Here is a 23,791-nt window from a genome sequence, read left to right as displayed (position 1 = left end):
TATCGTATATGTTTGTATGGTAAGCATATTGTAACATTTTATATATGTAGCCATTTAGGACGTTTAGTATATGATTTCGTTAATATGGATTAAATCTAAAAACAATAAATAAACCTATTTACTGAAAATTAAATACATTTAGTAGGTGGTATTTTAAAATAAAATAATTTTGATTTTAATATAATCAGTGCTTAAAATATAATAAAAAGCTAAATTTTAGTATAAGCCACTTTCAAATGTTATGTAAAAAATCAAATTTCTGAATCAATCTCGGCTGTTAAACATTTTTAAAAATGTTTTATATATTTTATCTAGTTACTTGACTTAATTAAACTAGAAATTAGCCAAAAATTAGACTATTTGTAAATATTTATTTTATATATAATAAAAAATAAAAAATATGTTTACGAATAGCTTGTACTTTTGATAGTATATGAATTATAATGTATACATTTAATGAATTTGAGCGTGAAAAGTAAATTTTGTTACATAAATTAGTTATGATAATTTTATACTAACTGTTTGGTTTTAAATGGATAATATAACATGTATTACTTTTTACATAATTGTAATATGATGAACTAATGAGGCATAATTTAGATTCAGAGTGGAACCATCAATGTATTAATTTTACGATTATGTGGGATTTTGTGTCTTTACACGAAAATCAGAAGAAAAATGCATCAATTTCAAATTTTGAGAGTATTTTTGTCTAGATCTAGATGTTACTCGTAACAGATTAAAATTGAAAACTTCCAAATACTTTTCAAAATAATTGGGTGGGTGTGGGGGGGAGGGGGTAAATAAAGAAAATCGATAATTTTTGTCTGAAACTAGATTTTGGTAACATACTAGTTTTTTAGGCGTACCTAACTAAAAAAAGAAAATAAATCAAGTTACTTGAAAATATTCACCAAATGTTTAAATTAGCATCCCCATACATACTAAGTAAAACCCTTCTTATGCTATTTATACAATTAGGAATTTTTTTCTAATGTTGTCGTTAAAAATATATCCCTCAATCAAAAAGCTTAAAAATTAAATTCAAGGTTCCATATAAATGTTACTATAGCAATTTAAAATATTAAAGATATATAAGCACAATATTCTTCCATTAGCATTTGAAGTTCAAATGTTGGTGTATTACCCACTTGCTCACCTTTTTTAATATTAATTATTAGGACGTGTTATTATGTAAGATGCCCCTTGGTTTTACAATATACCTCACAAATAACTCGAATGTATGCATATAGTCTCATTGATAGGCTATTGATAGACTATTGTATTCTATTTATTTATTGAAATTGATACTTAATACATTACTTTAAACTTATGAAATAATTTTGAACACAGAAAAATGTAAGAAGTTGTAAACATTGTGATGTTGTATTGAAAATCAACACAATTAATTTTACATAATTACTTAAGTGGTTTTAATCAGAGTTAATAATTTATAAAGTGAATTATTTGGTGACAAATCTTGAAGCCACCTGTCTAACAACGCAAAATCAGCGTTTTCCACCTCATTACAGGGATCTTGGGCTTTACTCAATGGTTGCGGAACAAAACGATATCCTGTAAAAATTTTTTTCATAATTATTAAATTAACTAATCAAATATTTTATGTTGACATTATACTACAATCTTGAATATAAATACATAATAAGAAACTTATTACTTATGTTTATTATGGTTTAATTTATTGCAATACGAAGGAAAATATTTTGAACAAAAGAATTTATATTATTTAACTAACATTTTTTTTAAAATTAAATGTACACGTACCTATTTTATAATTATAAAACAAAAACAAATAATACAAAATTAATCAAAATGTTAGTTATAAAAATTTGAATAATTTGAAAGACAAATTACGCATAAAATATTCATAAAAATAAATAAATATATTTACCTAATAGACGTTCTGTCACGCCACACAAACCACACCACTCACGATATGTCAGAATTTGACCACTTGACCATTCAATCATCTGATGTAAATCTGTAGCTTCCTGGTTAGAAAATTGTCTACCCATCACTTCACCTAATGCAGATATGAGTTTCTATAAAAAGTATAACATTGATTAGAATAATTAGTATAAGTAACATTCGCCATAATGAAAATATTATCATATACATTTTCATGAATCGTTCTCGTCTCTGAGTTTGTCTTATATTTTTCAAAAACTCTCGAGTATAGGATTAGACAACTCCCAATGATACTTGTGTTACTTTTCAAATAATCTAACGGTTTCATATCTGAAATATGCATGAGCGCATATCACATATTTTAATAGAAGACCTAGGCGTACTATCATAGCATTAAATATATATTAAACTATTAAATAATTGTAATTAGCTTAAACTAAAATATTATAACCTTTTAAGCTTTTCCTGTCTAATGGTAATTCGAACCTTATGTTCTTTCTAGAAAATGTTCTTGGTAAACCTGGTAAAATTACTTCAGCGTTCATTCCTAATTTACGTTTTAATGTCTCTAACTCATTATTTACTTCTTGATTGATTAATATTGGTTGCATTTTGTATGCTTCTTGTAATGCCATGTGTTTCTAAAAAATAATTAAAATCAATTAATAATATCTAAATAATTTTAATATTAATTTTATACATTTTTGTATCATAAAATTATCACTAAGTTTTTGAATTTAATATTCAATAATATAAATTTAATTGTGTGATTTATATTTTGTAATAACTAATAGATATATCATGATAGGTTTTCTGAATTATCTTAGGAATAAAATGTAATTTCAACTAAAGAATATTATATAGTAAATATACATATAATGAGATGTAAGACTGATTGCCTTAATTTTATTGTATGTATGTATTTTTAAGTATCCGACATTTTAATTGAAAAAATTATTATTCAATTAAAAATAAATTTGCCGAGGTTTAAAAGTTTGTCAGTTATATTTAATTATATTAGAATTATATTGTAACCTTCACATCAAATTCATTTTCGACGTCAAGTAAGTGTAATTCTCTTTGAAGCTCTTTTAAAATATCCATGTCTATAAACGAACTTGTTTTTGGTTCATCGTTAGTTTCTTCTTCAATTTGTTGAGCATCATTTTCAGCAATTATACTACCATTCAATGAATTTTGATTTATGGTAGACACCTATTAATTGAACCAAAAAAATTATAAAATTGTATAAAATGTATCCTTGTTAGAAATTATGACTTGAGTTTCTAATTGGTCTTGAACTCCTTTAAATTCTTTATTATGTTGCCCAGATTTCTTTTTTTCTGATTTTTTTTTATTTTGTTTTCCTGGTTTAATAGGTTTTCCTCTTCTCCAAGTTACTTCTTTGTTTTCTTCTGTATCTTTTTGTACATCATAAGCACCAGGTAAATCTAAATGCCGCTAAGAAAAAAATTAAATTTTTTACAGTGGTTTTTGCTTATTAATAATAATCACTTACCAAATTAACGGCGATGTTGTCTGCTTGTTTTTCTGTAATAGTGATTTGATGTCGAGGTCTTCTTTTTATTACATTTTTCTTAACTTGTACTTTTCGAGCTGAAATACGGGTTGTATAATTTGGACGACAATAATGTGGTATATGAAGTACAGAACCATGACATAAAGATAACGCTTCGCAAAACTCTTGACCTACAACACCCTAAAATCAGTGTTACATCTGTTACCTATATTACAATATAATGTTTTATTAAATAAAAATATTAATAGTACCTTACGTTACACCATATACATTAGACAGTAAAACGTAAAATACGCCATGAATAAACAATAATTATAATTAATTAAACATATTATAATGTGGAGTGATGCGTGACATAACATCTAAATTTTAAATTATATTCTTAGATAAAAATACAACGACTTTAAATTAATTCATTACAAAAGTATTGTACTGCAAAATACGCTTAAATTGATTATTATTTTCGAATCATAAAAAGATTTTTTTTTCTATTCATAAAAATGTCATTGTATTTAATAAGATTATAAATACTTATTATAAATTCAATTATTTTCATATATTCTGATCATTGATCAATAATGATATTTGTATGTTTCAAACATCACATTTAAAAGTTAAGACTTTGAAGATAGTTCTGGAGAACACTGGAGGGTCAAGATGTAAAAATACTCAGTACTTCTCAAAATAGTCAGAGAAAACAAAAACAAAAAAAATAACTGATAACGTGAAAGAAACCACTTTTGTTTTTAATATTGACAGAATTTTTACAAACATTTTTACCAAATGCTTATAATATTATTATAATTTCTTATACCTAATACTATTTAAAATATATTTTGGCTCTTTTTGTTCTATTGGCATAATTCTAAAAATTTGAAATTTTAGATTTATAATTCTAAAATTTTTGTTTGTGAATTAAAATGCTTGAAAATGTACTGCAATAGTACATAGGTCCATCGTGAGTTTTCTTACAGTAATTAAAAATTATCAAAAATAAATGATCAACATTTTTTAAAAGCTATTTGAAATTTTAATTTTAATTTTGACATATTTCGTTAAAATCACAAAAAATATTATCCTTATTTTGTATTTAAAAATCCATAATTTTTATAAAAGTTGTGGGTAATATCTTACATTTGAAAATGTAATTCAAGTTTTCTCATAAGTTGTTCTTGTAGAAATTTAAATATTTCGATGTATTTGTTAAAAATAAATTCTATTTACTAATAATTTATACTATTTTGTTTTCGTATTAATAGAAAAATAAATAAATAACTACCTAATAATTAAAAAGCTTATAATAAGCTTAGAAATATTAATAGATGCCATCTCTGAACTGTTTTTTGTATGCAATGATATTCCATTAAATTTAAATTTTAAATTGACCTCTTTTATTAAAGTGATGACAGTCACTGAATGATTTATACTAGTCAAATTCAGTAAGTAGTAATAAGAAATTCGAGTAATCGAGTGTACATAGTCAGGTACATTTGAAACGCTATATTATATACCTAGCAGTAGAGTGACTTCTGTAGATTCTTATTTTAAAACGTCACAAAAGATTTGGTTTACGGTTTTTTTTTCATTAAAAAAAATTAATATTTATTTAATATTGCCTCACTCAGCTGTGTGTCTAACCGAAAATTTTATCGATGACTGTTGACTTCTACTTCGATTTAAGTCCAATACAAGTCGAGATTTGTCGATTGCTAATTCAGCTGGTGTTTTTTTTTGCACTACTGTTGTAGGCATAGGACTGGTAGCTCTGGAGTCTGTTTCTGTGTATTTCCTGAATAGCTCCTCTGGTACGATAATATTAATTGCATCGACATCGGGATAGCGATGTGGTGACTTAGGGTCCAATGCCTAAAAAGTAAACAAAAATAGAATGGTTTTCCTAACCTATTTTATAATTTATTATATATTAATTATACCAAAGCGTCCTTAGCCTTTTTTACAAGATCCTTAATTTCACTATCCAGTGGATGATTGCACAATACTGAACAACCATATGGATATGGATTGTACAACGATGCCAATGGTTTCAATACAATTGGCGCTGGATTACACGATACTCCGCTAATATCAATCGTTTCATCTTTCTACATTTTAACAATTTAACAAAACTATGAATTAATCATGGATGATTGTTTAATTATATAAAATAATCAAAGTTTTGGTAAAGCAGTTATTTGAATGATTTAAATGCTTTTTTTGTTTTAATAACATACGTGAAATGTGTTAAAAGTTACAGCAGCTTATTAAAAATATTGTGATTGATGTTTGTACAAATATGAAAAACCGGGGATTTGTATAGGCAATTTAGTTACTTTTATGAATATCCAACTGTAATTTTATTATCTTGTATAGGAATTTTAAATTAGACAGTATAATTTAGGAGTTAAAATTAAGATAGGTATTAGATTAGGTATAAGTTAACACGTATAATATACACGATATGGTAATAAATAGTAGAAAAAAAATAAAGAGAGTATATTATGCAACTATTTGCTAAAAAATGAACTCAAATAGTTTTATTTTATAGCCATTGTTGTAAATTTTAAATTATTTATCCAAACGAATAACGTTACATTCAATCGTTAATAGTTACAAAAAAAGGACATTGTAACATAAATTATTATAATATTATTTAAACATACATTTTCAGTTAAACACTTAAATGTATTGGCACATCAGTTTCGAAATATTTTACAGCTACTACAATAATCCACTATACTGAGTCGATAAGTGGAGTGCATTAACCGAGTAATTTGTGTAAGTAATAATTATAACTCTACCTGATTTATATCTTTGAAATCATCCTTCACCACGCTGGCATAAAGCCCAGTCCTACTTACCATGGTTATTATATATAATTTTGGTCTGTAATGAGTGTTATAATAATTGTTATTAATAGGTAAAAAAAAAAAAAAATAGTACGACCGATAGTTTTTGCTTTAGCCGCTTGCTTTGTTTTTATTTACATTACAATATTACGTTACGGTTATATAATACTTAGCTATAGCGAGTTATACCACGTCATATCTCTGATCGGGTGGTGTTTTATATATTATAAGACATCGTGCTTTGAACCAACGCCGTAACCTCGGCAACTCTATGGTTTTATCATTATGATAAGAATATTTTTTTTTCAATCGTTTACGATTTGCTTGAAATAGAAACTCATGTTAAAACAGTTCATTGTTGTCATACATTTTTAATGAATACGAAAACTTAATGATTGCACATTACGACTGAAACATTTATTTTATTATTCGTACAATTATGTATAGGGAATCATAATCGATCTTGTAGACTACCTATATATGTTACTCAACAAAAATAAAGAAATCGATAACAATAATTTATAACACGTTACTTAACCATAATACTATATATATACCTATATATATATAACCGTACAAATTGTATAAGGTGTAAACAGCACCGATTGTATCGAAATTTTGTTACAAAATTCTCAATATAGGCAATATAATTATACCATTTATACCGACATTCCTCACCGAGTATTTTTATTTTGAATATTCTCTTTTTTTTAAATAGTATTCCAAAATTGACTAAAAATAAAAATCATCTGCTGGTTTTATAATCTTAGTTACGTATTAACAAATGTTAACTACGTAGGTAGTTGTTACGCGTCACGCGTATATCTATAATTTGTTAAGACTAATTTCTTTGACTCTTAAAGTATTTTGGTTGTTGTCGTTTTCTTACACGTATATAATATATACTAAAATAAGAAAGCATTTTCGGCTTGTATATTTGTATTTTTTTCATACTAATATTAAGTTATGCTTAATAAAATAAGTATGAAAAAGAAAGCATGTGATATTCAAAAACATTAAAATAATATTATTATTTACATCAGTGTTTGATGTTTCTAAACCTTTTTTAAACGACGACGTCCTACTTTTGATCCATAAAAATGACAATTTACTTAATTGATTAAAAATAGATGGCCCATTTTCATCCAATTCATAATGATAATTTGATAGATTTTGTAAGAACATAATATAAAATTTAAATACTGAATAAACAGTAATGCTTAACCGTTAAAATTTATATTTAAGAAACTTATTAATTTTTTAATAAGTACATATTTTTCTTGTCATTTTTGTCGTAGAACAAGAGTCTAGACGTTTCATAAAAAAAATTTTTTTATTGCCTTTGTCAGAAGATCTTAATAATATAATAATCGAACAGATTTGTAAAATATTCAAAGTTCAAGCGGTATTGAAGTTTCAGAGTTCGAGACCGTCCTCATTTTTCACTACATTTAGGAACAAAATAATAGTGTCGTACTAATTGTCATGATACTGTTTTATTTAATCATATAATATTTAGATGGATAATTATTATTATTGCAAAATAATACTCTAAAGAAATATATCAATTCATGACATTTTGTTGAATTATACATTATACAGGGTGTAACAGAAACATATGACAGATTTGTGTAAGATTTACATGTAAATCTGTCATATCTTTCTGTTACACCCTGTATAGTATTAAACCATAATATGCTTGGTTATATACATTTATAGACTAAAAGGGCCGGTACTGCTCTTTTTTTCTATTTAACATATAGTTTATAATTAAGTATGCAAGAAAATGTGTACGTATGTATATTGTATAACGATAATATTCTGTAGAAAAAATGTTCGTCTATTTAGTTTTGAAATAATTTTACCCGGTAGATAAATTCGATAACATTTGTTAGTAAATCGAAAAAAAGTTTATTTAATTAGTTAGATTTATTACTAATACATCACGAACTGCGTTCAATATGTAATATAGTAGATATATAAAACAGAGGTTCTTATTTTTTAATGATCATTAAAGTTATGTATTAAAATGTATTCAATTAAAAAAAATAGCTATCAACATGTAAACAAGGTACCTAAAAACACATTAATCATTGTTACCTTATTTGATTAATAAACTGGTTATCAAGATTTCTAATACGCTTGCATGATGTGTTATTGTCAAGATGATAGTATGCAACTGGAGTAGTATTTTATTCAGAAATATCATATTATAATATAATTGAATGCATTATTATGTATAATATGTTTTTGACACGTTATAATAGCAGTAAAACAATAATATTATTATTGTTAAAACAAAATTAATCATATCTATATCAATCACATAAATGGGACTTCTTGTTTTTACTTTTACATATCATTGGGCTAACCATAAATATGTGGTTGTATATTTCTGTTTTAATAATAAATAAATAACGTAAAATATTATAATCGTTGCAGTACGCTCGAGTAAAAACAATAATTATTCTAAGTAGGTAACATAATATTACCAATGATATATTGCTGCTGATTAATAATGATATTAATTATAAACGATAAAAAAAATAACTCTCAATTTAGCAATGTTTTTCATTATTCAGATCGAGAGTATTACACAACTATTAAGCATTTTGTTCGAGTTGTCCACTGAAACATCGTTAGCAAGTGAAAACCGCGTAGTGCTGAGTGTGTTGGTTATAAGGGCGGTGGGAGATGGTGGGTCAGACGGAGTGCATCTGTACCATCGATATACATTTCATAACAATATAAGAACCGGTGTTTTGAGGTCGCCGCGTGTAGTTCGCAATTATCATTTGTCGAGCGCACTTCGGCCTAGACTCGGGTTTACTTGTTTGATTTTACACTGAATACAGGCTGAATAAATCATCCGAAATGATGAACGAGAGGAGTAGCTTGACAAAAATAGCTGGCAAGACCAAGGGAGTTTTTAAAAACATTAAGTCGTACGGATCGACTAACGACCAGATAAAAGTCATCGACACCAAACAGAAATACCAGAAATTAAAGTAAGTCTTGTGCGGTATTGCTTGAGTTTTGTTTATGCCGTTTTTGACGCTTTTTATGTTGCTTTGTATACACACGTGTTTGTTTGGGCTAATATATACTAATATAGTAGTATAATTGTAAAATAATGGACATTTATTTTTATTTTTTATTAACAACTTTATCTTGCGTCGGGAAAAAGCGATCACGTTAGGAAACAATTCAAAATACTAATCGTAATAGTAAAAAAATTTTAAAATCATCCAACAATTTTTTTTAAATTTCATTAATTTTACATAATATATAGTTATTATAGTAAACAATATCCTGTACAGTGGTTTGTCGATTAATACATTTTAAAATATACTAATAGATATTGAGGATTAATATAAGTATATAATTTATAAGAAATAAGGTTTTCTTTTGAGTATCAATCAAATAAGTATTTCTAATTTTTATATTAATTTATATTTTCATATTTTATTTTAAATGTTGATTACTTTCTTTATTTTAGCATTTGAGGCGAATTTTCTTTTTTAATTATTTTCTTTTTCGTCCAAATATCTATGTGTATTTTTTCAGTTTACAGTTTTTCGGATTTGAAAATCTCAAAGTTTATATTATTATACAGCACTTTTGATAGAGAAATAAACACGTTTTGTAATAAATAAACTTAAAAAAAACATATTTTTTATTACTACATATCTTAGATAAATCATTTAAACAAACTTCTACTTAAAAAAAAATGTACAATATACATGATGTGTTGTATTATAGCAACCTGTATTGTTAGGCCCTATCATTTAAGTTTAAAATGTAATTTGCTCCCTTAGATGACCTTAAATAGTTTAAGCACAGAATACAGATTGAGAGTATACCTATGAAGAACAATTAAAAAAAAATTGTTATGTAACACCTAATCACAAAATGAATCACCTAATACACACTGCACAACGCTAGAAATTGTTTTGAACTAATTTTGTCTTAAGATTCGTTGTTTTATCTAAGTGACTTTAAAAAAAGACAGCGCATATTGGTATATAATGTTTTCCTATATAATTTTACATAATTATATAATATAACACTGTCATGAATGACACATTTAAATAAGACTAAATTATATTTTCTCGCGTTGAATATTTACATATTACCTACATTAAATCGAATTTATATGTACTTTATAATGTATTTTAAATTCTGAAGATCTGTTTCTGAATGATCTTCATGTGTTTCATGTAATCAAATTATTGAATTTTCTATATTCTATGTAACTATGTTACTTGTTGTATATAGTTATGTAAAAGAGGTTGTAACAATATATATTATAATACAAACAAACATATTAATGTATTAAAATAATAGTGAAGAATTATCTAAGAAATAGTTAATAGTGAGACCTAAAAGTAAAAAGGAAAATTATATGTTGTATTTATAAAATAATATAACGTTTTGAAAAATATTTTGTTGTTTTTACATTTATTATAATATAAAACATTTCCGTAAGTGTACTTGGAAAAAAATTATAAAGGTATCTATTATAATGTTTGTCTAATGTTTTTATTGTGTATAAACCGGATGTGAAACGATTGTTAGTTAAATTGTCAACGGACGTAAAATTAGGTTCAATGAACAAAGTTATATTGGTAAAATAATTTATTATTCTGTCTATTAAAAATCGCATCCTTTAACCCACTTTCTGTTAAGATACTTTTAGTATTTTTCTATTCTTTAGGTAGAGTACCAAGTTACGACTAGCAAAGTATATAAAGTTGAGCTTATAAGAGTACAATTTATTTATGGAAAATACTGTGAGATAAATTTTCAGTTTTTACATTGATTAAGTGTACTTAATGTATATTAAATCAATGTTTTTTTTATCTAATTATTTAATATATTATTTCATTTAACACTTTAAAAAAAATCTCAAGAGATAAAAATTATAATAACACGTTGTACCAATATGAGCGTTGTGTAAATGAAATCGATAAATTAACGTATAGGTACCTTATATATTTCAATCGTAAAAGGTTCAATTGCTTAAATTATAAAAATATGGTATATTAATTATATATAATTAACACCTAATATGATATGTACTTGAGTATAACTAAAATACTATGATATATAGATTTATTTGAACATTGTGCGTTGTTATAAATAGTTTTAAAAATGGGTTTTTGTTCTATTTTATAAAAATTATTAGGTATATAAATGATGTTAGAGTTTACTTTGTAGTTATACATAACATGCAAAGTATCTATAAATTATGTTATCAGATATACATATACCATATAATTACTTATTAATTAAAAAAATATGAATTTGTTGTGAATACTTAATTTCTTATTTTTCACTATTATGCTTTGTTTAAAAAATAAATTACATTCGAAAAAAAAAAATATAAAGAACAATTCACAGAAAGTATTGTAATTGTATTGTTTTATTTATTTTACTATCACAAGCTGGTTAATATAGCGATTCATTATTAATCCTATTGTTTTATTTTGTAATAAAAAAGAAACATATACATGATTTGAAAACGGCCTTGAAAATTGTTTTTCTCGTTTTCATTCAAACAAACTTAATATCGAATTTTCTGTTGAGTGCAATTAATTGTATCTAAAACATAACAACGATAAATGATAATGATAATCTTCTGTTATAACGTCATCCTGTTAAAAATATTATATTAAATATTAATTGATTTCATAAAAATTAATAATAAAAAACTATATTTAAATATATAAATAACTATGATATTTTTGCATTTACGAATGTTATGTAATACTAATGTTTTTGTTACTTATATTGTTATTTTCATAAAATATATTTAATCGCCATGTGAATAATAATATTTAGAATATCAGATAGGTAGGTAATTTAATATAAATTTACTTTTATGTTGTTATAAGATTAGGTATAGTAGGCTAAAAACCTGTGTTGTTGAAGCCTTAATAAACTTATATAAAAAAAAAAAGATTTGGTATATCTAAGTTGTTTTAGTATTTTGAATATCCAAAAGGATTCAATTATCATACTATTATATAATATAATATGATATATCTTGTACAGAAAAATGTATTGAATATAAAATAATTTTTTTTTTTTTTTTGAAATTAATTAAATTAAATATAATAATTTATCAGGAATGTGAATATTTTGATTAAACATTTAAACACACAATATTATTTTGGCGTTTCATTGAATTTTAAACTGATGGTTAACGAGTAATGATTAGGGTCAGAATGCTTATGATTTCGCATATTTTTTTTTGGTTATCCTATTGCATGTAATATTATATAAAAATTTGATTTTTTATGTATAGATTCAAATGTCAATATTTTATTTTGTATTTAGCATATTAGTGCATATTTTGGCGATGTAAAACATAAAATAATGTAATGTACAATAATTGTAAATTTTAACTTTTTATACATTTAAAAATTTGTCATTTAAGACATTTCATCTAATGGCCCTGTTATCCAATTTTTATTTAACATTAATAATATGTATATTCAAAGAAAGAAAAACGCTATTAACAAAATCTGAATCTAAGTTTGTGATTTGTTTACATATAACTGTATATTATGATTATGCAAAAATTATCATTTATCACTTATTTGAGTTATTTATGGAAATGAATTCTGAATTGAAATTCGACGATATCGATAGAATGTTTGATAAAGCTTGTAATTAAAATGTTTTTTAAACAACTTTTATGATATTGTCATTAATTAGTTAAATTATAAAAAAAATAATGCATATTTTTAAAATTTATCCGAGCATACTTGACTATTTCTTAGTGCATAAGCATACATATTTATACATATTTATTCATTTTTTAGAGCATAAACATCCTTACCATAGTTTATTGAATATTGTAAGATATGCTATAAATGTAATAAAAATGAAAAATATCTAGTGAAAATTTCTGAAATAATTTTAGGTACCTACTTGTGATACAAACTGATAGTTTAATTTATTATCCTAATCTATTTACATTTTTACTAATTACACCAATCGCGGATAAACTGGTATAAATAGTATAATTATAATTTTCTATGAATTGAATGGGATCAATGTTCAAAAAGGTTTAATCTTGTATTCTCGTTAATACGTTGTACATAATATGTATGATTTCACTATAAAGCCCTATTAGGCGTTTAGATTTTAATATTTTGCTCCCATTAAGGAGTAGCGGAAACGTATCGAAATGAATTTATGTGATTTGATAATTTTTCTTATTATTTGTATTGAGTCTATAATATGTTTTATTTGTTATTTATGTATTATGTTGTATTACTTATGTAGGGACCTAGTATATTTTAGTGATTGCTGATTTAGCTTTGGTATTTATGTCCTGTACATTGTTAAGTAATTGTACCAATTTATTATTTAATACAATGTAATAAAAAATTAACTGTGATGATGAAAAGCTTATACCTGCAACTCGCAGCTAGCGCTTTGCACTAGAACTAACCTGATATCCGTTATATTATTATAATATCCAAAATAATGATGCCATCCAATAATATCTGAAATTAAAAATCCCATACCAAAAATAAATTATGGGTATTTGAACTCTTTTCCCATGCTGGGATTTAAAAACTGTAAATTATTATTTATTCTATATAACAATAAAGAATATATTTTTAATAATTCATAGTCAAAAGAGTGTGGATATGATTAGACGTTTGGTGTAGGTACACAATGTATAATAATTAAGTAGAATGTGTAGATAGGTGATAGGTATATATATTATGTAATTGTTATAGTTACATCTTACATAATTGAACACAAAACATGATAGTTTGGTGATAACAATTTTATCACAATGTTGGTTAACATTCAGCTTAATTTTAAATATAGCAGTATAGATCATAATTTATTTTTGCTATCGACTATAAAAAATCTAAAGGCTTCAATTGATAGGCGACTATTGAAATATCTTATTATATTTTAAGTAGGTACTGAGAAATAAAAGCGAATATTTTTATTTGTTTAATGACAATTGACAATACAATATTTTTGTACACGACTAATGAATTTAATATTTTTCAATTAATCTTCTAGTACCCAATTACTTATTATTGTTTTAAATTTTAATATCGTTAAAAGCATTTTTTATTAACATTTTGTTACAGTGTAATATATATATATATATATATAACATTATTTAAATTTTGAAGTTTTAAGATTTTAATTTGGTGACTAGTTAAGTAGATACTCATCGTATATCTGTATATTAATTATAGATCCATTTCTAAAGCTAAAACTCCCGAATAAGTGTTAATAATTATTAATTAATTATACTGGTTTTTAAATAGGTATACCTACTATTGAATATCGATATTTGACTGACACACTAAATAAAATAACTGGTGCCTATCACTTAGCCACAATCGTCAGTTAAATAAATTAACAGTATGAGAGTTCAATGGTTCCTAATTGACAAATACTAATATAACCGTTAGTTAAAAATATTGCAAAAACATACATTGCTGTGGGCTGCAATGCAAAGATCATAATTAAGACATTTTTTTTAACTAGGTACAACAATTCTATGCTCAATTTTTTTTGAGTAAATATGTACCAAATACGATATAACTTAGATATAGGTACTAGATTTACTTATAATATATCATATTATAATTATACCAATAATGCTGAAGTATTTATTATGCTACAATTTGTTCTATTTTACATTTAGAAACTAAGGAAAGTTGATGATGCCATTGCTATCAATAATACATTAAATAAGCATTTTTTTTTTTTTTTTTGATGAAATATTATTAACCAAACACATTTTTATATAGCTTTGTCAGTGAAAATCATGGATATAAAATACATTCGAATGCACTTATTGCATTGGGAAATTATCACGGATGCAACGAATGACGCATGCCACATGGGCTAAAATAAAATAATTATTTATTGGGATTTTTAGATTTTCATTGTTAGGCTATCGTGTGATTTGTATGTTTCAGTGAAGATGATATGTATTATAATTATGAGGCGGATTTGATGTTAGATTCAGTAAACCATAGGTACAAGAAAATCGTGTTCACAACATATTCCATTGGCATGGCTATGACCATTATTGGATGTTTATTGGTGCTTTGAGTTTAATCTAAAATTCAAATAAAACTGTATACGAACAATATTATAGTATGGCGTCTAAGGAAAATGTTAACATTTAATTTTTTAGCAATGTATCGAAACTATTATAATATAATATGACAATGTGTTTTATATGTATGAAGTAAAGCGAGGCAAGGGAGGTATGTTCGTGATACATGTGCAAAATATCTTATATTACATTCTCGATATTTTAGAAATTATTAGACCTACGTATTCCGTGCATCCATTGAACGTACGTCAATCGATATAGTGGCATCACAAATAATGTTAGGCACTTAACTTAATTTGAGGTTCGTATAAAAGTACCACCTATAAAGAATTATACTAAACATAGTCTTGATCACGAATATGCCTAACTTTAACCATCGCAATTGAATATCTTACGTTATTTAATATGTAACTTTTACATATAAAAATTGCCAAAATAAATTGTCTGATAAAAACATTTTTCTACACTTGTTTCCTTATGTTATTTATACATACCATGTGCCATATTGGTTTTATTATAAAATGTTGTTTCATTCTTTAAATTAAATTTGATTTTTTGTTATTTACGTTTTTATAATAAACTGTATTTATTTTATTTATAATATTTAATAATTTGTTTTTTTTTCTTCTGTTCGTTTCACTAAGTTATATATTGATTAATGGTTATATTTATTTAATATCCATTGCTTTGTCACGCTTAATTCCGCCCGGAAATGAAACAATAACACCTCCATTATTTATGTTAGTATGACGATAGTAGGAAAATATTAGAACTATTAATTACTGATGTAGTTCTTCCAAACAACTAAATTTAAAATAAATTAATACAAATCATCCTAAAATAATGTTATGCCAGTGAAATTGCTCCCTTTGCTACCAACTCCCTTTAGAAGGCACTGATGTTATTTGACAACATCTAATTCTAGTTCTATACATATAATATTATCATAATTATCATGATTATTAATTCAAAAATTGTTTACGATTTTTGTTTATTTATAAACCAAAATCAAAAAATAAGGTTTTAATGTAAACATTATTATAATAATATATGCTTTAATAATTTATTACTAATGACTAAAAAGTAATATCCAACTTCAACAGGTGTAGGTAGGTGTATGCTATGAATTATGATTTGCTGTTTTAAAAATATATTGATATGTAACAGTATATACCTATCTAGGTAATAAGCATTATTTTAAAGATGTAAAAGTTCAAATTATTGAAATACAAATTTATTGTCTTTATAAATCTTGTTTTTATTTTTAAGGTTTCGTAAATTTACTATGATTATTATAAATAGAAATTAAACTGCATCAGACTGCTTTTAAAAAATTAACAAATATAACCATTATACTATTGTCAAATCAAATAAATAATTAACTAACTTTAATTGTCATACTAAAATATGTACCTAATACCTATACGATATTTACTTCGGTTAGTGTAGTCTGTCTTGTAAAACATGAATGCTTGTGGTTAATACGTTATAAAAAAATATCAAATAATCAATACAAGATAAATTGATTTAGAATTTAATGACTTATTATGGACAGTATAATATGTGCAATTTACAAAAAATTTATACATTTTGAGGTTCTTGATACAATATAATATTTTTAGTTACTTTATATTCATGAATTCATTCAACTGTCCCATCGACCATCAATGTCATAATATCAAAACTATAATGTTATCCTTGAACATGAAAATCAAAATACGAACATTTATTAGCCTTGAATTGGACATAGTTACAATGCACCGTAGAAATATTGTGTATTGGATGTATAGGGTATTGATAATAATTAGTGGTGCAGTATATTGTGTGGTTGACCACATTATTCTGTATAATATACCATAATATTTTGTTATTATACGTGTTCAACGTATGGGTTATCTTTAGTTCAAAAGATCATTTTTATAATATCATTATGTAAAAAACATATACTTGTGTATTATGTTTTTACTATTTATAATATCGTAAATTATTATTATTTGTTAAAAACATTAAAACATCTTTTACAGTAGATAAAACTATAAGGTTTCTTCTATTGATACGTCGAAGGCAACAAAATATATGTATTCACTTGCAGCTGTACCTATATTTTGTTATTCCATTGCACTGGATGTAAATAAAGATTAAAAATGAGACTAACATCAAGCTAATACTTTGATATTTGTGGCTCGGGTATTCTTACATGGCTTAAGATTTCATTACGTCTATAGAACAATGTGATCTTTTTGAGTGAGAAAAATCATTCAAGGTTCTTCATTTTGTAGGTATTAACAATGTCTCCGCTAACTATACGTTTAAACTTTTAAATAATTATATTTTTCTGTTTGTTTATGCTTATTTTTATCCATGTGTATCTACTACCTATATATAATTGTATAATATAATATATAATATATGAGCTACTAGATTTTATAATTAATGTGTTTAATATCTATTGATTAAATATGTATAGAGTAGTCAATATTTTATGCAATATATAGATATGCATGATGTTTTATTTGGTTTTAGATTTTTAAAGAAGTTGTGGAGTCGGTGGTTGAATTCAGAAAAGAAAACCAAAGAAGAATTGTTGGAAGACGGTCCAACTATTGAACAGAACAAAGTGACGGTAACCACATACGCACTTTGTTTTATCATGATGCTGGCTGGTCTGTCAGTAAAAATGGATTGATCTCAGATCACCTATTATAAAACCTATTATAAAAATTTACATTTACATTTTTTTTTTTTAATACGGGTACACATATTATTATGCAATGTGTGTGTGAACTCAAAGGCTGATTTTAGCCAGGGGTGCATTTTAGTTATGATAATATTTTGATGCATTTTAAGTGGCCGGGTGACTCGATATTGTTGTTGTGTTGTGTAGTGTCTTACCTACGTAATGAATCAACGAAATTTGAACAACGATAATATTATTATATTATTACGCAATGATTACTATAATTGTTATTTTACATGATAAATTCCCCAAAATTCTTGTTAGACGTTTTTGACTTTAAACTTTAATTGAATCTCGAATTAAATTCGAATTTTGATAAATGCAAAAACATAATTGTGTACTCTAACTAGATATCAAAATCATTTAATTTTGATTAACGCTTGAATACTTGCTCAGTTTTTATAAAACAATGATTCCAATAATGATTTTATCCATCTAAAATAATTTCTCATAGTATTATAATATTAAATAATTAAATATCAATAAAATCTAATATTCCGTCTCATGCAAGACATTTTTTATCTTAAAACTTACCAAGTTTTCCATTTCATTACATAGGTACTATACTCTATACTAGTGTGTTATATATTTTTTGGGATCAAAAACATGATTCGTGTTTTCAAAAGTCACCCTTAAATATTAACTATTAATTTGTACTTAAATAGCTTAATGGAGTAATAAATAAATAGTGGACTATAATATAACTGATCATAATAATTTATGATGGTAATTATTGTTATTATTGTAAATATATTAATTAATACTATATTGAAACTCGTTTAAGAACACTTATTATGGTAAATTATATATTAAGCGTATATTTATTTTTAACTGTTATAATTAGTACACAGATTTACATAACATTACTAAAATAATGAGAAAAGAGATACACTGATATACGATTATAAATTATACCTATAACAGTTAATAAGACATTTATTATTAAATTGTGTGTTATATTATAGGTATTTATATTATTTTTATATTATTTAATTGTTATACTAAATAATCATAAATATAAATTCTTGTAATAATGATTTATATTTAAAAATGTATTTGCTGTTTAATGAATTATCTATAGAAAAAAGATTTTTGTTTAATAGTGAATAATTTTGTTATTTTATACTTTTTTTTGTTTTTAATTTTTATTGATTTTCGTCTACCTATTTGAAATTAAAAAATTGAACTCATATTTTGAATATTAAGGCACATTTTTCGTAGGAATATACTTAATATACTTAAAGGTGATCAAATACAAATTACAAGGTGTTTATGAGGCAAAAACATACAAACAGTTGAAATGTTTTCACAATCTTAAATTAAATTAATTTGGTAAAAGTTTTAAGTAAATGCGGATTTTCGCGTTTGACGCAAAAAAAAAATACATATATAGGTAACTGAAGTTGTTGAAAGCTGGTTTAAAGTAAAAATTCCTGTTTTCTGATTTTTTTTTGTCTTTGACGCTTTTGAAAGTGAAACTATTGAGAAATTAAATGTTGACCTCTCGAATGCATCAGTGACAATTAATTTCCCTCCAAAAAAAATGTTGAAGTTTAACTTGAACCAGTATTTTGACTATCATGTAAATCTGTACATGTCATAAACAAAAACATACAAACATCATTGGATATGTTGTGTTATGTAACCCACGTAAAAATGAAATACAATCACTAATTGAGAATCAATGCAGTTTTTTTAACTGTAAATAATATAATACCGTCTATTGATTATTTTAATTTATAGAATACAATATAAATTTCAGTTTCACTACTACACTTTCACCAGTATATTTTAAACACAGAACGTCATCGAACATAAATCGAAAACAATAAGCATCTATAGGTGGATAGTTTACAAAAATCTCCGGGAAATATAAATACAATATTATGGTTGATTTAATAACAAACGTGGTGACGTGGTAAAATTGAGATGACGCAGATACAAAGGTTCTTTGGTACATACTCTAATGAATCGTGTGAGCTTAGAGTTGTTTAGTAAAATAAAAGTATTAAATGAAAAAATAATGTATATTTTTTTAGAAATTATTCGTGTTTTATATTTTTGACTTGAGAAACAATAAATTACTGTCTATTTTCTTTATCAAAAATCAAATTATATTAAAAATGTAAACATACTATATTTATTATTGGTAGTTACTTCCAGTAGTGTGGAAAGCTATTTTAGTACAAGATTTTTGTCTACCCACCAATTCAATATTTTACAGATCTTATATAAAAAAAAAATGTATAAAACGTATTATATATAAAATAAAATAAACATTAAACACTTTAGCGTCAAATTAAATTATGTATTCATTTATAATTTGTTAAATAACAATTAACGATACATTTTTTAAAACTTTGAAGTTAACGCTAATCTATTGATAGTTTTTTCTAGATACTTAAATCATCATATTTCTAATTATTATTTTATTTATATTGGCGTTTGATTACTTAAAAAGTTATAGTTAGTACATATATGTTAATAAAATAAATATAGCCTATTAATATGTTTTTTTTTTTGTTCTGTGCACCTTTTATTACAGGGAAATTTCATCAATTTCTACATACTCCACTGTGTAATACACAATTGTCGAATTTAAAAAAAAAGAAAGGTTTTTTAAGGTAATAATATTATTCGTTAAATTGTTTAATGTGAAACAAACCATTTCCAGCATATTATCCGGAATAATATACTTTATTTACATCCAGATTAAAAATGTATGGATTATTATCACCAACTATACCTCAAAAGTAAAAAAAATATTTTTTGTCACGCCTGCACCGAAAGTTTGGTTTTCGACAACGGTTGAAGCGTTCGAAAGCGTCCTTTTTCCGTCCAGCGGGCGGTAAAGTGGAAATCCCCAAAGTGCCGGGTGGAAAAGAGGAAATCCCCAAAAGTGCCGGGCGGAAAAGAGGAAATCCCCAAAAGTGCCGGGCGGAAAAGAGGAAATCCCCAAAAGTGCCGGGCGGAAAAGAAGAAATCCCCAAAAATGCCGACCGCCGGGCGCGTATCCCCTGCACAACCAGAAATTAAAATGTATACCTACCACGGTTCTTACAAAACATAAACTTTTGGTTACATCTTAAATGTATAGTATAACCTCCTTGCATGACGCATAAACATTTAAACATATTTAATTTGCACTGTTCCTAGATAAGTGCGTCGAACGATGCGTTAGTAAATGTCTTCCATGAAATTGTTTTTGTAGAATAGTCTATAATTGTTGCATAGATCCCTGCATAACCTTTTCCATGAACGCAGGGGCGTGACAAAAAATAGTATGTGTGGCTCGCGCGGGAAAGCCATTTCAGTCTTGGGCGAAATGCGGCACTCGCCTACGGCTCGTGCCGTACACGACGCCCGCGACTGAAATGGCTCACTTCCCGCCCTTGCCACACAATATAATATATTAGCTGATTGTGGCTTTATATACAGAGAACCGAAAGGATTTTATGTTACATGGTGGAAGCGTGTACAAATGATCGCTGAAATTGATGAAATCTCCTTGTAAAAAAATGTGATCAGAACATACAAGAACATACGATTTACCTACCCACCTATCCAAAATTTGGAGAAAAAGATCCTCTAGACCATCTTCACCTCGCCATGGGTAGTCCTCATTAATTTACTACAACTAATTGTTTGAATTAAATATACACTATACTATTGTACTGTGTGTCTGTGTACAGTGTATAAAGTGATACAATTAATAAATAAGTTTTAAAAAAAATGTATGATATTTATTATATCGAAAATTTCATTTTAAAATAAATTACCTGAATATACACCCAAAGTAACTCCGTATTTCAGATACGAGCTTAGTATATATTATCAACTCTTATTCTATAATTTTCCATAATATGTTATTGAATAATGCTGAAATAAATAAATAAATGTTGATTTGACATCGAGTTTAATAAATAATAATAATATGTTTTATGTAGACTGTAAACTTATTGTTGGACACTGCATAAAATAGTAGGACGAATGGACACGTTAAAATAAACGAAAGCGATGTATACCAAACTGTTATGAAATTGATTATTTATATTGGTATGTGATATGAATAATATTATAAGTTTTATTTTGCGATGAACAAATTACTAAGTCTCGTCTTTACTGAGGTTGTATTATTTTCAATAGTTTTAAGATTGATTATATTTTTACAACGTATATATAATATTATTATAACGTTAATATATTTCTAGCCCTAGTTTTAATGTTTCTATACAAATATACAGTATAACTGTTGGTTAAAATGGTACTTTGAAAAAAAAAAATACTTATCTGTATTCGGAAAACACCAACTAATAATTTATTATTTCTAGAAACATCAATAATTAGGTCAGCTTTATTATTTTATTCATTAGAGTAACGAGTGGCTTTTAATATTAATGGAACTCTTATGTAAAAATATTCGTTACAGCCTGAATAAAAATATGATCGTATATTGAGTACAACTTTTATAGCAACTACCTATATAAAGTAAAACGTAAAAAGTATCAAAATACGTGATCGTAGTTGTATAAGACTTCAGTAACACTACCTTCATCAGTTTAGGTATCATGTATCAGGTACTTTTACATTGTAAGTTATGGGCAATGGAAATTCCTAAGCCTGATATTCATTCATATAATATTTGTTTATGTGATATATATATATATATAATATATGATATAGGTAAGTGTGTTCATTTTGTAACAATATTTGTCTGCATTTAAACCTGAAAGTACACAATATTTAAAAAAATTCATAACAATTGAGTTGTGTTAAATAATTATGTATTATTTGAGAATACGTTATGAAATACTTATTTTTTTTGACCCAATTTTGACCATATAATGATATAGGCAGTAGCTCTAAACAAATTAATAATTAGCGTTCGTATAATGGATATGGGGGGATTTGTAAGTGTTTTATGTGAATATTTTAAATTATTTAATTATTACATTATGCAGACATGTTCCTGTTGTCTATATGACAGGATTTTAAGTGTATGGTTTATAATTGTGTAATATATTATGAACTAAGTTGTAATAACCGGGTTTGGTAAATTGGGTTCCTAATTACCCTTAAACGATAAATTGGGTCCCCGGAAAAAAAGGTGGGAGGTAAGTTGGGTCCCGTGAAAAAAAGATTGTAAGCCCCTGCTATACTAATTAAAACAGTGATATTATTTATAAAATATTATAAATTATATAATTGTTTATTTCCAAATATAAAATAACGATACACTCATTAAAAGTCAATAATTTTGTAATATCGTACCTTTAATTAAATGTGAGGAAGATACGGATAAGTAGTGCTTGTTCGGGTAAAACACGATTGCGTACGTTCGTTATCAGCGATACCTTTTTAAGCTACACGATTCCGTATGATTTTACCTGATTTTTAACTACCTACAGGATTGCGTACGAAGTCTTAGGCGTTGTTTCTAATTTTTATACCGGTATATACCATATATGACCAGGGTTGAGATTTTATAGCATTTACATATTTCTTATGAGATGCTTCAAAAATAGCAGAGTAAGCTAAAAATGTGTTTCATGATACAGAGAATTCAAATTAAACATTTTATTTTGCTTTTTTGGATTTTTTGAGACTTTTTGCATTTTTACCTA

At 25.5% G+C, this 23,791-nt stretch overlaps 1 protein-coding gene and 1 long non-coding RNA gene across 3 annotated transcripts; one reads left to right on the top strand and one right to left on the bottom strand.

Annotated features, from left to right (window-relative positions):
* Positions 1–1,240: 1,240 nt before the first annotated feature.
* On the bottom strand, positions 1,241–6,668 carry LOC107172357 (uncharacterized). Its single transcript, XM_015522649.2, has 10 exons — positions 6,268–6,668; positions 5,404–5,571; positions 5,108–5,335; positions 3,449–3,649; positions 3,208–3,390; positions 2,965–3,144; positions 2,381–2,570; positions 2,138–2,259; positions 1,913–2,063; positions 1,241–1,575 (listed from the first exon to the last, which is right to left on the bottom strand). The coding sequence occupies exons 1-10, from the start codon at positions 6,328–6,330 to the stop codon at positions 1,424–1,426; spliced, it is 1,638 nt and encodes a 545-aa protein (XP_015378135.2). The 5' UTR covers positions 6,331–6,668; the 3' UTR covers positions 1,241–1,423.
* A 2,381-nt stretch (positions 6,669–9,049) lies between these two features.
* LOC149058853 (uncharacterized) lies at positions 9,050–18,163 on the top strand. 2 transcript variants are annotated; one of them, XR_016190461.1, is made up of 2 exons: positions 9,050–9,323; positions 15,288–16,033. It is a non-coding gene; the product is annotated as an uncharacterized LOC149058853 (long non-coding RNA). The 2 variants fall into 2 exon arrangements; XR_016190460.1 differs by lacking the exon at positions 15,288–16,033 and adding an exon at positions 17,954–18,163 and having other exon boundaries at positions 9,053–9,323.
* Positions 18,164–23,791: the final 5,628 nt, after the last annotated feature.

This window comes from Diuraphis noxia, unplaced genomic scaffold (genome assembly GCF_037042655.1).
Source record: "Diuraphis noxia isolate RWA-SAM2 unplaced genomic scaffold, SU_Dnox_SAM2 contig0002, whole genome shotgun sequence".
Classification (NCBI taxonomy): domain Eukaryota; kingdom Metazoa; phylum Arthropoda; class Insecta; order Hemiptera; family Aphididae; genus Diuraphis; species Diuraphis noxia.
Note: the sequence above shows the minus strand (reverse complement) of the source record. Positions and strands in the feature narration are given on the sequence as shown.